Here is a 14,989-nt window from a genome sequence, read left to right as displayed (position 1 = left end):
GGCTGGGTGAGCAGCAGTATAAAGCTGCTGCTCTGTTGTTGGGCTCGTGTCGACAGATCCCGCGTGCTGCAGCTGATGGGGACTGCTGGAGTGTGTGTGTGTATCAGAGTGTGTGAGTGTGTGTGTGTGTAGTAAAGTTTAGTGGGAGGGCTGTCGGGACGGGGTGCACGGTGCTGTGAGCTCGCGCGCGCGGCGGAGGTTCGGGAAAGTTCGGTTCGGTTCCTCCTGAATGGACTTTAGTTAAAGCGGCTCGAGCCCGGCTGTGGATCAGGGCTCTGCGCCAGGGAGTGCGTGAGAGCGCGCGCGCGGGTGTGTGTGTGTGTGTAGGAGAGATGGGGTCCCGGTACCGGTGGAGTGTCCGCGCGCTGCTGCTGCTGCTGTTAGTTGGACTTGCACGCGCCACCTGGAGCTCTGGACCTTACCGGTACACCAGCACTGGAACCACCGAGCACAGGAGGTAAGACCCACCAACCAACCAACCAACCAATCAAACAACAGCTGGACTGGAGAGTAATTAATGTAGAGTAACGTAGAGTAATGTGTGTAATGGGTGTAATGTGTAGTAATGTAGTATAATGTAATGTAATATAAAGCAGTGTAGTGTAGAGTAATATAGGGTAATATGGTGAAATATAGAGCAATGTAGTGTAATGTAGAGTAATGAGGTGTAATGTGTAGTAATTTATAGTAATGGGTGGTAATGTAGAGTAATGTGTGGTAATGTAAAGTGATGTAGTGTAATGTGGAGTAATGTATAATGTAGAGTAACAAATGGTAATGTAGAGTGATGTAGTGTAATGGGAAGTTATGCAGTAACTAGTTATGTAATGCATTGTAATGTATGGTAATTTAGTGTAAGGTGTATTAATGTAGGGATAATGTAGTATATTGAAGAAGATTGGGTAAAGTTCTAAAGGTAAAGACAGTAAAGGGGGTAATTGTAGGGTAAAGGCTGCATTTTAATGGCACAGTTACTGGCTACTGAGTACAGTCATGGGTAGTAGTAATATTATGTTTTTTCTGTATTTGTATCAAGAGTAGTTACATTACATTGATACACATTACATCACTACTACTCAGAGTGAATTACAGACTTGAACTTTGGCCCCAGGAAATGTAAGGTGACTTTGCTCGCTTTAATCAATCAGCAAATTTCCCAATTTATTGATCGGTCCTAAAGATTTTGGTGAACCTAATTATGCTAATCAGCCTTAGTGAGGATTAGCGCTGTGCAATATGATAACACACATGCAGTTGTTAGAAATCCCTATACATATTTACAGCTGGATAAGAAGTAGTTTAGTGTCAGGATTCACTGTGGAACTCTACCTCAATCTACCTTATTCTACTCCACTCTACCTCAATCTTCCTCAATCTACCTTATTCTACCTCACTCTACTGCACTCTAGTTCTCTTTACCTAACTCTACCTCACTCTAACTCAATCTACCTTAATCTAGTCCACTCTACCTCACTCTACCTTCACTCTACCTCAATCTACCTCACTCCACCTCACTCTACTTCACTCCACCTCACTCTACCTCAATCTACCTCACTCTACATCACTCTACCTCACTCTACCTCACTCTACATCACTCTACCTCACTCTACCTCAATCTACCTCAATCTACCTCACTCCACCTCACTCTACTTCACTCTACCTCACTCTACCTCACTTTACCTCACTCTACTGCACTCTAGTTCTCTTTACCTAACTCTACCTCACTCTAACTCAATCTACCTTAATCTAGTCCACTCTACCTCACTCTACCTCACTCTACTTCACTCTACCTCACTCTACCTTCACTCTACCTCGATTTACTCCACTCTACCTCACTCTACCTTACTCCAACTCACTCTCCCCTAACTCTACCTTGCGCAGCCTCACTTTACCTCACTCATGCAGGTAATGCAGTTTGAGTTTGCTGTTATTTAAGGCATAATCTCAGCTCTTTTGTGTTCAACGTGAAAACGCATATTGTGATTGCAATAGCGCTAAAATATGATTTATCTTAAAGCTCCACTGGGTAAGCAACATTAAGTTTGTGCAGTGTAGTAAACTCTGAAACAAAGGATCAGAACAGCGGTAATAGAAGAGTGTGTATAATCTGCGTTATGAGCTGCGTAACTGTCGGTGTAAAGTCGTCCGTTACGTTAAGTACTGTTCTGAACACCGGTGAGTAGAGAGAGATGTACAGTATGTCTGGGGGGGGGTTCTGGGTGTAATCAGTTCTGCACAATAACTCACTATTACCTGTTTAGGGCAGCGCTGAGAGCGCCGGCCGCAGATGTGTGCTCACACTTCAGACCCGGCGTCTTTCATGTGGGCTGCCCAGGAATTCCAGCCCACCCTCTGGCCCACTTCCTAATGTTATTTTACTGTAAGAGTGGTCCAGCCTCACGGAGACAATCGTTAACCCTTTAAAACTCTTAACCATCAGATAACTTATAGAAATGTATAATTCTTTTATATGCATCAAACAAAAAATGAAGGTTATTGGGGAAAACGGCTGAAACAGTTGATAGGAGGCTCTAGTTTAGACCCTACTGACATGACTGGGATTCGAACCAGTGATCTCTCGCCTGTAATGTAATTTAATGTAATTCTTTTTACAAATAGTAAGTTTCTGACTGAAACACAGATATATCTACTGAGATTTCCCTCTGGCAGCTTCTATATGTAAACAAGTGCGATCTTTGAGTTTTGTCTCCGCGCGTTTAATAAAATAGCTATTTGTCCACTGCTGCGCACCGTAATTACTGTACACTTTGGGCACACGTTTCCACGGAGATCCATGTACAACACGTAAAAACACAACAGCGAGTGGAAATGGAGGAGCTACTGAACCCTATGTCACGTGTTTTGATGCTACATATCGATGTTTAAATAAAGATTGTATCGCAAACATGAACAATATACAGTATATCACAATATCGATATACTATATTGTCCCATCCCTCCTCAGGAATACTGCTGCTCTCAGTTTAAGCTACAGTATCCGGGTCTCAGTGTGAGCCTGTGGGCTGGAACTCGTTCCCCTCAGTCCTTTATTTCCATTCAGGTCAATAGAAAGAAACTCAGCACACAGAACAGATCTACATCCATCTACCGGAGAGCATTGTGTGTCTGACAGAGGGTTTCCTCTTTCCTGTGGAAACACACAGTGCGCTGTCGCGTCAGCGCTCTTACTCATTGTCTGTCCTCACGAAATTACCTCAGCGCGAGAGGACGCTCCGCAATTCACCGATATTATCCTGTCAGCGGCCTCCACTGTCCCGCTGACTCCTGTGTTACGATGGTGATCAGAAACTATCTGAACTTTCTACTCCTTACATTTTAAAAACAGCCTCATTTCTCATCGTTCAATAAAATCCCCTATCCAGATAGTATCAAGCAAATGACTTAGTATTTCAGACTAATGGGATAGTATCTCAAAAATAATAACTTCGTATCAAATACTGATGAGATAATATCTCAAAATAATGACGTACCATTTTAGACTAATGAGATAGCGTCTCTCAAAATAATGGCTTACTGTCTCAAACCATTGATACAGTATCTCGAGCTAATAACTAATGTCAAACTAAGATAATATATTGACTCAAACTGATAACATCTAATTAGTATCTCAGATTATTACTTAGTATCTCAGACTAATAGGAGTATCTCAAAATGAGATGTAATGAGAGTAATTCAAAATTAATTATTTTTCTGATAATTATTTTATTTTTACTTCTTACATTTTGCAAACAATTATCTGTACTTATCTGTACTTTCTTCTTCTTATGTTTTTTGCTGTCACTTAAGGCAATTGAATTGCTTTGGGGGGAAAAAAATACTGCACCCAGGTAGGGACTTGAACCTAAGACCCCAGTGCTGCCGTAAAGCCGCCTTTAGCCTGCTAAACATGAGTAAGTCTGTGAGATTTACGAGGTGTCGGCTCTTAGAAAGTGAATGTGATCTGGACGTGTAGCCGGTGGTGGTCCGTGGGGGGCACGGCTGAGGCTCAGCTGTCAGAGATGAGGCCTGTCAGGGTCTTAAAAATGTCCCTAAAGACCTTTAGTCTATGAGCTGCTACCACACACAGCCTTATAGAAACCCTAAACAAGCTTTTAGCTCCCGTCACTCACTCACTCACACACTCTCTCACTCATTCGCTTACACACTCTGAAGAGTGACAGATGAACAGAAGCTCAGAGCTCATCTTTCCAAAACCATTGCAAATACGTAAGTTCAATGGATCGCTCAGTTTGAGTTTGTAGACCTTGCTTAATCCTGTTTAGAGTTTGGAGAGTATACATTGTTTTAATGCACTTAAACATTTAGACTCCTAATATATCCAACAACAACATATTACAATTCCTCACAGCTGTGCAAATCCAAAATCTAGTAGAAATGCATTTAGTTGATTGCCACTTACAGTGTAATGCTTATGTATAAATGAATTGCTGAGCTTACTAAGCATTAAAAAGTTTATTTTCGCAGAATGCAGTCAAATCCTCACAGCAATCCATATCCGGAATCTAGTATAAAGTCTTCTCTGGACAGTAGATACATTTATTCAAACAATATGAGGGTAAACTTTGACTTTTTGTCTGTGTTTTTTAACTATAAGGCATAAGCGACATTAGTAAGGATGCCTAAATCAAAGTTAACAAGGGTGTCGCCATGTTTTCCTTCTAATGGGGAGGCAAAAACATTTTCTTTCAAAGTTAAATGAGCGCTGGATGTTAATCTACACAGATTTCTCTCCTGAAAACAGTTTATTTGGGAGAGTAAAGTGCTTCCTTTTATTTAAAGTAAGCTTAGATTCCTATATTTCTATATTTTGTCTAAGGGTGAGTTTCTCCAGCACTAAGGCTGTGTGCAGCAGCATTAGTATTAGCATTAGCTGCCCTTGGTGCTCCGGAAACCCAGGGCAATATTAGCTAGCGGTTTGTTAGCAGCTAATGCTAACAGCACACTCTGGCTAGTGTACCTCTTGGTGAGAAATCATTGACTTCTAGATTTGCCTCTACAGTGCATTCAAGCACATTTTGCCAATATGACAGTAGGGGGAAGGGCTTTAGGCCCTATTTTAGTGATCTATAGGTGAGCTGTCAATCATTAACCGTGCAGATTGATTTAGGGCATGTCAGTGTGTCTTTGCTATTGTAACAATGGGAAAAGTACACCTCGCGCGGCTCAAAACGTGCAAAAGACATATACTAATGCTTTTAATTAATCATGGTTGTGTTTAATTTTAATAGTGTGAAATAAACCAATAACCAAGTATCACTTGCTCATCATTCCCTTTTTAAGAGTCAGGTGAGCTCTGACTTTGGTGGATTGCTATTTTAACGGTGCAGCTGCTCCAGCAGCTCATTTACGGGAACAGCAATGTTATTTTATTTACTATTCTGTTTATTGTTCTTGTAAAAGTTGGCGGTTTTCAAGATAGCGATGAACGTCTGACTGTTGGCGTCTGTCTAGGTTGTATTCAGTCAGTGGAGCTCCTGTGTTTTCTGTTACCAAGATAGAGATAGCAATACTCCAGAAATGTACCTGAACACACCTCATTTCATGACCAGATCACCACGGCCAACAGTGTAGATATATTCAGAAGCTCTGCTGCTATTTAAACCTGGCACCGTGTAAGATAGCAATGAGCATCGGGACACACGTTCTAAAGGGTGTAAGATAGGTTCCTTTTGGGACAAGGCGCATCATTGGATTGGAAGTATATCGTTCAACGTTAGGTTTACGGACCTTTTTATGGTCTTTGCTTCTGACCCGTGTTTGGTGGCAGTGTTTGGTGTGTTTGGTGTGTTTGGGTGTGTTTAAAGTGGAAGTTTTTAAAGCTAATGCTGTGCTTATAAGCTTTATCCTCCAGGCCGACTCTGATCTCTTGTATACGAGCCGCCGACGAGAAAATATTTAAATATTTACGCCGTTCGCATCCCAGTGTGTGTGTGGGACGTCTGTAGTGTGCAGGTGTGGCCTCTTCATTGTGAAGTTTATCTCCTATCCATCAAAGTCCCGGGACAGACGCTGTTTACCAAACACATGCAGCTGGACCCTACCACTGCTGCGGGGCCTGAGGGCTGGGGGCGGGGCTTGTCTTGGTTGGGGGGGAGGTATAGTTTTACTGCAGTTAGATAAGGATAAGAGTTTTGGAGTCGTGCCTTGTTTTAGTGTTTCCCCTTATCTAACCGCACTATACGTCCAAATATTTGTGAAAAACTTGTCTTAACGAATGTAGAGTTTGGCTACTGGCACCATATGTGGGCTGCAGCCGAGTATAAAAACCCTTCAGTATTGGTCTGTGGAGCAGTGAAACCATGGTCTTCTTCTCTGAACTCATGGTAATGTTCTATACGTTTTCTATAGCTTTCCCCTGGTATACCACACCGACCACTTAGCATCATCCCAGTATCCATCTAGCAACCGTTATGAAAAAATGACTTTAAGAAAAAAAATTAAAAGTCAGTCAATCCAAAAAGAAGAATTGCAAGAAAGTATCCTCAATTGCAGTCATCAAAAAAGACCATCGCAAATGTTATAATGGTGAAACTGGCACTCATCAGGACCGCCCCAGGAAAGGACGAATAACTCCGTAAAAGGGTACTATACAAGTGATTGGGACCTCACAGCAATCCACATCCAGAATCTAATAGAAAGTCTTTTCTGGACAGTAGAGACATTTATTTAAACAATAGGACAATGAGGACAAACTCTTTTTACTACTCTTATTTTGGATGAAAAACACTAAATAATTCATTTGCCCATATACAGCTCTGAAAAAAAAAAAACAAGAGAGCACTTAAACATTATGAGTTTCTTTGATTTTACCAAATTGAAAACCTCTGGAATATAATCAAGAGGAAGATGGATGATCACAAACCATCAAACCACCAAACTGAACTGCTTGAATTTTTACACCAGGAGTAAAGCAGCATAAAGATATCCAAAAGCAGTGTGTAAGACTGGTGGAGGAGAACATGGTGCCTAGATGCATAAAATTCCACCAAATATTGATTTCTTTTTTTGCTATTTCAGCCATTTCTCATTTTCTGTAAATAAATGCTCTAAAAGAGAATATTTTTATTTGGAATTTGGGAGAAATGTTGTCTGTAGTTTATAGAATAAAACAACGATGTTCATTTTACTCAAACATAAACCTATAAATAGCATAATCAGAGAAACTGATTCAGAAACTAAAGGGCTCTCTTCATTTTTTTCAGAGCTGTATATAGTGTACTGTATGTTTGTGGCACACAGATTTAAGTGGTTATTTTCTTCATGTGGGCTTTTAGATTTAGAATTTTAAATGAGTTAACATAAAAACGTACATTAATTTACGTAAAATAAAAATACATTCTATTGGGCAGTGTGTTGTGAAACGTTTATACGCTGTAAACATACCTGACACACACACAAAGATTATTTAAACCCCTTCCTTCCCTTTAAGCCAAACATAAATCAGGCCTAACACACACTGGCAACACAAGTGACAATCACACACACACACACTCTCGCAGGCCTACCACCGCGGGTGAAGTGTTGGATTTCACACGTCCTGGTGGTGTGAAGTGTTACACTTGCGTGGCAACTGCCGTACACAAGCCGACACATAAGCACCATAATGATATATAGCTTTCTGTGTGTGTGTGTGTATTTATAGTACATATGGGATATGTAATACATACCGCATATATTATTACATATGGAAGGCATTAATATTGCATACAGAAACTCATTGACAAAATAAATAAATAAAGGATCCAGGATTACTGCAGAACTGATGCAGCTGCTGTGAGGCTACTGTGTGGGTAGTGCACCTCCTGGTGAGAGATCACTCACTGCAAGTCACTGAGTGGGAGCAAATCAATCAGTCAATTTATGAGTCTTAATTTCCGCTCCGGAGTACACTAAGGGTAACCCTCATTTCCAGTGCATTTGAGCATTTACAACTTATACAGACTGAAAAAATTAAAATCAAGTATTTAATTAGGTCAAGATAATGTAAGGAACTGCATAAACATAACAATACAAATTAAACCTAATTATTAAAGCTCCACTAGGTAGGATTGAGATTTTGTGCTCGTGGGCTCCCCCTACAGTTGTAGAGTGTAATAAATGTTTCAGGCGGATTTTAGTTTCTCTTTCTCGTTTTCTGGCTTTCACAGACATATTCGGCCTCTTTCCAGCTTCTTCCAGAGTGTGTATATGTTAGTTTGTAAAGAATGAACCAGTAGTCCTTGTAGAACTGTTAGAACTAAGGGTCGGAAAGCAGGTCGCAGTTCTCGCGAGCGTTGATCGCGGCCACCTCGGAAAACTTACAGAGTATGGTTTAAGCTCAGAGGAGCTCCAGCACAGAAACACGAGAGCACCACTATTCCTCCTATTACACCTCAATGCAGCGCTGCAGTGAGTTTCAAGCTGTAATTTCACTTCTTTAAAAAGATCAAAAATAAAAGAAAGAAAAATAAAAGAAAATCCTGCCTAGTGCTGCTTTAAATGATAAAAGCATAAGAAATGGAAATAAAGAGATAAATAATTAGAGTAATAAAATATATGCACAACAACATAGATGACTAAAATATTTAAGTAGCTAAAAAATCATAAATCATAAAAAAAGCATACAGTAGATAAAATAAAATGATGAAATAAAATAAATATAAAGGTAAAAAAGCCAGTAGGTAAAAAATAAAATAAAATAAATACAAATAAATAAAAGAACAAAATAATTACTGTAACTAAAAGGGTAGAAAGCCAAAGGATAAAACATAAAGTAAAATAAATAAAATGATAAAATAAAATGAATAAAAACTTAAAAAGAAAAACTAAACTTAAACAGATACAGGCTGTCGTTTAGTGTACAGCCTATCATTGTACTGAGAAAAGCCAACCTCGTAGGCCTCGTAGACACCTTTGTTTGCAGTCGTGTCGTGTAAGACAAAGAAACTCAACCTGCTACAGACTAGAACTACTGTATATCGTCTTTAGCAATGAATACAGGTTCTGTTTAGGATCCAGCGATGGTCGGGTTTGAGTATCGAGGACTCACGATGAGCTCTTCATTCCTGACTTTGATATGGACTGAAGAGTTCGCAGTGTAAACCGCTGGTGTGATGCAGCATATGACAGTCGGTCACCCCTAGTACTGAAAGGAGGAAAACTAACAGCTCAGTGATAATTTGTGGGACTTCCTACTAGCATTTTTCAGCAGGATAATTCTCACCCACACACTGCAAGGGTTTCACACTAATTTGACTTGTGTTTGGTGTGTTTGAGTTTGATCCATATCAGTGCATAACCCAATATATCATGAGTGAAGGTTTCCTATGTGACCTTGAGATTCATCTCTTCCTCGTTTCGTTGTTTTTTTTTTTTTTTTTGAGGTGAACTCTGACCTCCAGAAGAATCCTCTTGGTGTTTGGTTGTCCCGTTGGTGCCCATTAGCCCCTCCCCCAGCATGTGCACTCCATTAATGTGGTGACCTTTGGGACATAGTGATGGTCTTCTCCTTCTCCTATTTGTCTATCTCTTTCGTCTTTCTGTCGCTCTGTGGAGTTTTCTCCACCGCTCCATTAATCTCCACTTTCCTCAGAGTCCAATCTGTGGACTAATTGGGCCGGCACTATGGGATGAGCACCTACAAAACCTTGTATCCTCTCGTTCTGTTTTGATTCTCTGTTAAAGCATGGACTTTACAAGACCTTTAAATGTGTCCTGTATTATCTAGATGAGACCCTTGTGTTCTTGCTTGTGCCTAATGCTTGCCACTTCCTGAGTTGTTGATTACTTTTGTTGCAATCAAATTCTTTTCACAGCAATAAAAAATAAACCTCCACACCTCTCTGAATTAAAGGTGAAAGCAGTCGATAAAAGGCTACAGTAACTGGATTGAGAGTTTTGTGCAGGATGTGGAAGGTAGCTATAGGTAATTGTCTGTGTTTGCTTTTGTGTTGGAAACTTGCTAGCTAGCATGCTAGCTAGCTAACTAATTTAGTGACTGTAGAAAAATACCCTGTAGTTGGTCTAACTACAGTCCTCCTAACAGGCGTCACTGAACTGAACTATCTGTCCAGGTAAATAACATGGGCACAACATCCTTCTTCAACTTTCACATCCCAACCAGTGTCTTAAAGAAACACTCTTTTATAAAGTGTTCTGAACTTACTTTTGTGCCCACGTTAATCTATAACATCAAATCAGACATAAAATTACTATTAACACAACCGTTAAATACAGCCAAATGCAGTCCAGCTAAGCATGTTAGAGTATTCACACTAAGAAAAGTAAGTACAGATTTGTACCTAAAAGAGTATAAAGCTTGTCGCTGGGGCTGTACCTTATATTGAGGTACACAAAAGTACCTTTCAGTGAAAGTCCTTTATGTACCCATGGTTTTTGTGCCAGTAAAGATTATAAAGATTTTTATCATTAACTAAATATGGCTCAAAAACTTGATGATCCAAAATTGTCTGGCTTTCAAAGAAAAAATGTGCAATTAAAATATATTTTGTTTATTTGTACAGTGATACAGAATACTGAATGTACCTTTTGGCTGCAGGTTAAATGGTACAAATCTGTACTTATTGCGGTTAGAAACTACTTTGTACTTTAGAGGGAACAAATCTGACCCTGTAAAGACCAATATTGTACTTTTGAGGGTACAATTATGAAGAGTGTACCTTTAAGTACAAAAAAGTACTCATATCGTACCTCTGTTTATTAGAGTATTGTAAACATGTAAGCATGCTTTTGATCATGTCATAGCCAGAGAACCGGGTTAAGCTAGCCTGCTCACTCTCTACTAGCGTTCACCTGGCTAGATTAGCTGGCTGGGTAATATTTATATGGCTAGCCTTAGCTAACTAGCTAGCACAGTTACATACATCTTAAATTGAAATGGTGATCTCTACTGATTTACGGGATCTTTGGGGAAACTACGGAAGGTCTGAGCTTTATAAGATTTCTTTCTTTTGAAAAAATTGCATTTGGGAACGCAGCAGTGAGGGGGCATTGCTAGTGGAAATGCTACCTCCTTAGCCAGTGTGCAACACTTCAGTAGTGATGTTGGACAGGTCCATTGTGTTTGTGCTTGGGATCAGTGATTGCTACTTGCAATGAAATGCGTATGAATCCTGATTCCTGATATCGCTAACTCCTGCTCTTTTTGCTGTATGCAATCAAATCCTCAGTCTAGGCCAGTAGTAAAGGCCTACTGCTGAAAAAAAATCCTTAAATTAGAGAAAATGCCACAATATGTCTCTCAGAGGACGTCTGAGAAAAACACCTACATGAACGTTCTGGACGAGAATAAAATCACAGAGGATAAAAACCCCCATAAAAGAGAAAATTACCCCAGAACCGCCTAAGAACCTAATTCCATCCAAATAGAGCTTTAGTCTATTAAGTCTATTTAGAGTAGGGTAGTGTGTAGAGTAGTGTGTAGGGTAAGTGTAGAGTAAGTGTAAGGGTGTGAATCAGGAGTGCGCTGAAGCAGGAGTGAGATAAGACTGTGTGTTTGATCACCTGAGATCCTCTCACAGTGTCTGATTAACGGCGCTGTGGTGAGAACGCTCCGGCGGAGAGATGTGAGATTAGATGATAATAGGCGGTGAGTGCTGTCTCCTCTTTAAACCATCGCTATCTCTCCCCTGGGGGTCCCAGCCAGGATCAAAGTCTCTCGCCCGTCTCTGACTGTCTGCTTAAAAAACAGCCCAGGGGTTCCTTACATGCACTAGTTTTTGTGTTTGTTGTCTCATTGATTTGAGAAATACACTGTATTTTTACAACATTCCATTCGAAATCTATAGTCATTAGTTTGGAGTCGGTTCCCCTTTGCCACTACACTATATGGATAAGCATATTAGGACACCTATACATTAAACCTTAGGGAGATTTTATGAAATCCCATCTTATGGACAAACTCTTGCATCCACAGTTAATCCTGTTGGATGTGGTTCGTCCTTCTTAGTGGTATGCTGACATTACCCTGGATACCGTGGCTCTTGATGCATCACAAAGACTTGCTGTCTTGGTCACAGATGCTCCAGCAAGACGTGCACCAACAATTTGTCCTCTTTTGAACTCTGGTATGTCTCCCATAATGTTGTGAGCATTGCAGTATTTAGAGCAGAACTGTGCTCTTACCCTGCTAATTGAACCTTCACACTCTGCTCTTACTGGTGTAATAATGTGCAATTAATGAAGTTTGAACACCAGGCTGCTCCAATTTAGACATGAAACCTAAAATCCCACACTAAAATGATGACAGGTGTTTCAGTTTCATTGTCCAACCCCTGTATTGGGACAGTACATCTACATGAGCTTTTATAGCATGCAATTCTTAATCAATAGGTGTTAATATGGAATGTTATTGCTCAGTATTTGGCTTTACTTGGATGGCCTCATTGATGCCCAACTAGCATTCAACTAACTTTCAAATCAATGTCTATTAAATGCAAGTTAACCCTGTTAACCACAATTTCACGTAAAAAGGGTAGCAGATGGTTTAATATGGCTTGATAATAAACTAGGTAGCCAGAACATGAAAAAAATGAAGAAAAAAGTTGTAAGACGCAAGCAGAGCGTCAAAACGAGTGCAACATAGCGTTCAGTATGCAGAGACAAAGGTGTGTTGGCAATACTTCGCAAAGTGAGAGTGCAACCAGAGCTAATGAGGACATACACTTTTTATAACACATAACTTTTCTTCTATTCTGAACCAAAATGGACCTTCAGCAACTACTTTTTTTCCCACACTAGCTGGAACACAACGGCAGTGTGTAGACGGAGAAAGAGAGGGTTTTGTTTTTCTTCCTTTCCTTCTCTCATTTTTCTTCCTTTGCTTTTCTTTTCTTCCTCCCACCAAAACCTCTCGTACAGTACTGCAATTAGCCATGCAGCTCCCGACGGCTAAACACTGCTGCCGGCCAGGCCACAAACCCGGCTATACACACTGCTGCTCCCACACACACTACACACACACTACACACTGTACACACACTACACACACACTATATATACACACACTATACACACCAGCCAGAAACACAGGTCACTTTTACACAACACCCCACTCAATTCCCAGGGCTTATACAGTAAGCTGGAATGTACAGTAGAATATACACAGCTTTGGGAAAAAAATAAGGGAGCACTTAAAAATGATGAGTTTCTTTGATTTTTCTCTACTTAACCCAAATTCTGCAGGTTTTAAAAGCAATCAATCAACCTTTATTTTGACTTTATTTTGGAAGTACACTGAGGGCAACCGTAATTTTCAATTATTAAAATTGTATAATTTATAATTACAGTAAATAAAATATAAAAATAGATGAAAAAATAAAAGAATAAAAAAAAATTAATACAACAAGATTAATACAACAAGAATTAGTTAAAATTAAGCTAAACTAACTTTTACATAATACAATAAAAATACAAATAAATTAAAAATAAAATCAATAATAATAGTAATAATAATAATAATAATAAAAGAAAATTAAAATAAGTTAATAAGCAATAATACAAAACAATAAAAAATAATAAGAAGAAGAAAATAAGAAAATAAATAAAAAGGAAATAAAGAACTAAGAGAAGAACTAAAATAAAAAATAAAAGTTAAGAATAAATAAGATTAAGTTAAAACAGGTACATAAAATAGAATAAAAAAATATAAAAACTAGACAAACATAACAAGACTAAAGGTTTGGAGACATGAACTGTTTGATTTGTATTCAGGGAAATATTAATTTTAAAATGAAGTTCAGAAAAGAGCCAATTTTACGATTTTATTCATTATATATATATACAGATTTATTTAAATATTTTTTTATATTATGCTTTTCAGTAAAGTTCATTATTAAACATGCAAGCTTTTTATGTAATGCTTAAATAAAAATCAGGATTTAGTGGTGTATTTTCTGGCAAAAAAATGATAAAAATCCTGGCCTGTTAATTTACAGTATTTCACTATGAATGAATGAGCAGGTGTCCCAGCACTTTTGCCCGTACCCTGTATTAGCAGGTAGCAGTTGGTTGGGTCTCCTGAACTGGCTTAACTTCCTCTCACGCTGTTTTTTTCTGCGTCTCGGTGCAGAACATAAAGAGCAGAGATGTTTTAAATACCACACCGTACTTTAATCAGGCTGGTGGGCCGGGCGCCAGGTTCAGCCTCGGTAATCCACCCTCAGGCCCTCATGCGTGAGGCGGAGAGGTAGATTGAGGCTAAAGGAGGCTAATGGGGTTTGGACGGCGCCTCAGAGCTGAGAAACTTTAAAAGTCTTGCGTAAGCTTCATGACCCCGTTGGAAGAGCAGGAAAAATCCACTTTCATACCAGGCTGGGAAGAGGAATATGTGGACAGAAGTATTGGGACACCTCTTTATTCATTGTTTATTCTGAAATCAAGGGTATTAAAAATAGTCTTTTCTGTCCAGTGAAACCTTTCTACTACATTTACCTGGATTAGGCAAAAAAGAGCATTGCTACTGTATTTAGCGGGTCAAAGCATGATAAACTATATACAGCACTGAAAAAAGTCATAGTTTCTTTGATTTTACCAAATTAAAAACCTCTGGAATATAATCAAGAGGAAGATGGATGATCACAAGCCATCAAACCAACAAACTGAACTGCTTGAATTTTTGCACCAGGAGTAAAGCAGCATAAGGTTATCCAAAAGCAGTGTGTAAGACTGGTGGAGGAGGACATGATGCCAAGATGCATGAAACCAGGGTTACCAAATATTTTATTATATTGTTTTATTTGCATTATTTGAGGTCTGAAAGCTCTGCATCTTTTTTGTTATTTCAGCCATTTCTCATTTTTAATTTCAAAATATTTTTATTTGGAATTTGGGAGAAATGTTCAACAATGTTCATTTCACTCAAACATAAACCTATAAATAGCAAAATCAGAGAAACTGACTGAAAAACTGAAGTGTTCTCTTTTTTTCAAGAGATATACATATAAATATAGGTAAAGGCAGAGCTCTTTGA

At 39.1% G+C, this 14,989-nt stretch overlaps 1 protein-coding gene across 3 annotated transcripts in view; it reads left to right on the top strand.

Annotated features, from left to right (window-relative positions):
* Positions 1-14,989, top strand: part of emid1 (EMI domain containing 1) — a 120,255-nt gene continuing 105,266 nt past the window's right edge. For 2 of the 3 annotated variants that reach the window (XM_022664729.2, XM_022664728.2), the window contains exon 1: positions 1-457. In XM_022664729.2, the coding sequence (XP_022520450.1) occupies positions 333-457 (125 nt within the window). In that variant the 5' untranslated portion in view covers positions 1-332. The remainder of the gene's footprint in view (positions 458-14,989) is intronic. The other variant, XM_022664730.2, reaches the window with a different exon arrangement.

This window comes from Astyanax mexicanus, chromosome 22 (assembly GCF_023375975.1).
Source record: "Astyanax mexicanus isolate ESR-SI-001 chromosome 22, AstMex3_surface, whole genome shotgun sequence".
Taxonomy (NCBI): Eukaryota; Metazoa; Chordata; class Actinopteri; order Characiformes; family Acestrorhamphidae; genus Astyanax; species Astyanax mexicanus.
The sequence above is the reverse complement of the archived record's forward strand: the minus strand, read 5'-3'. Positions and strand labels throughout refer to the sequence as shown.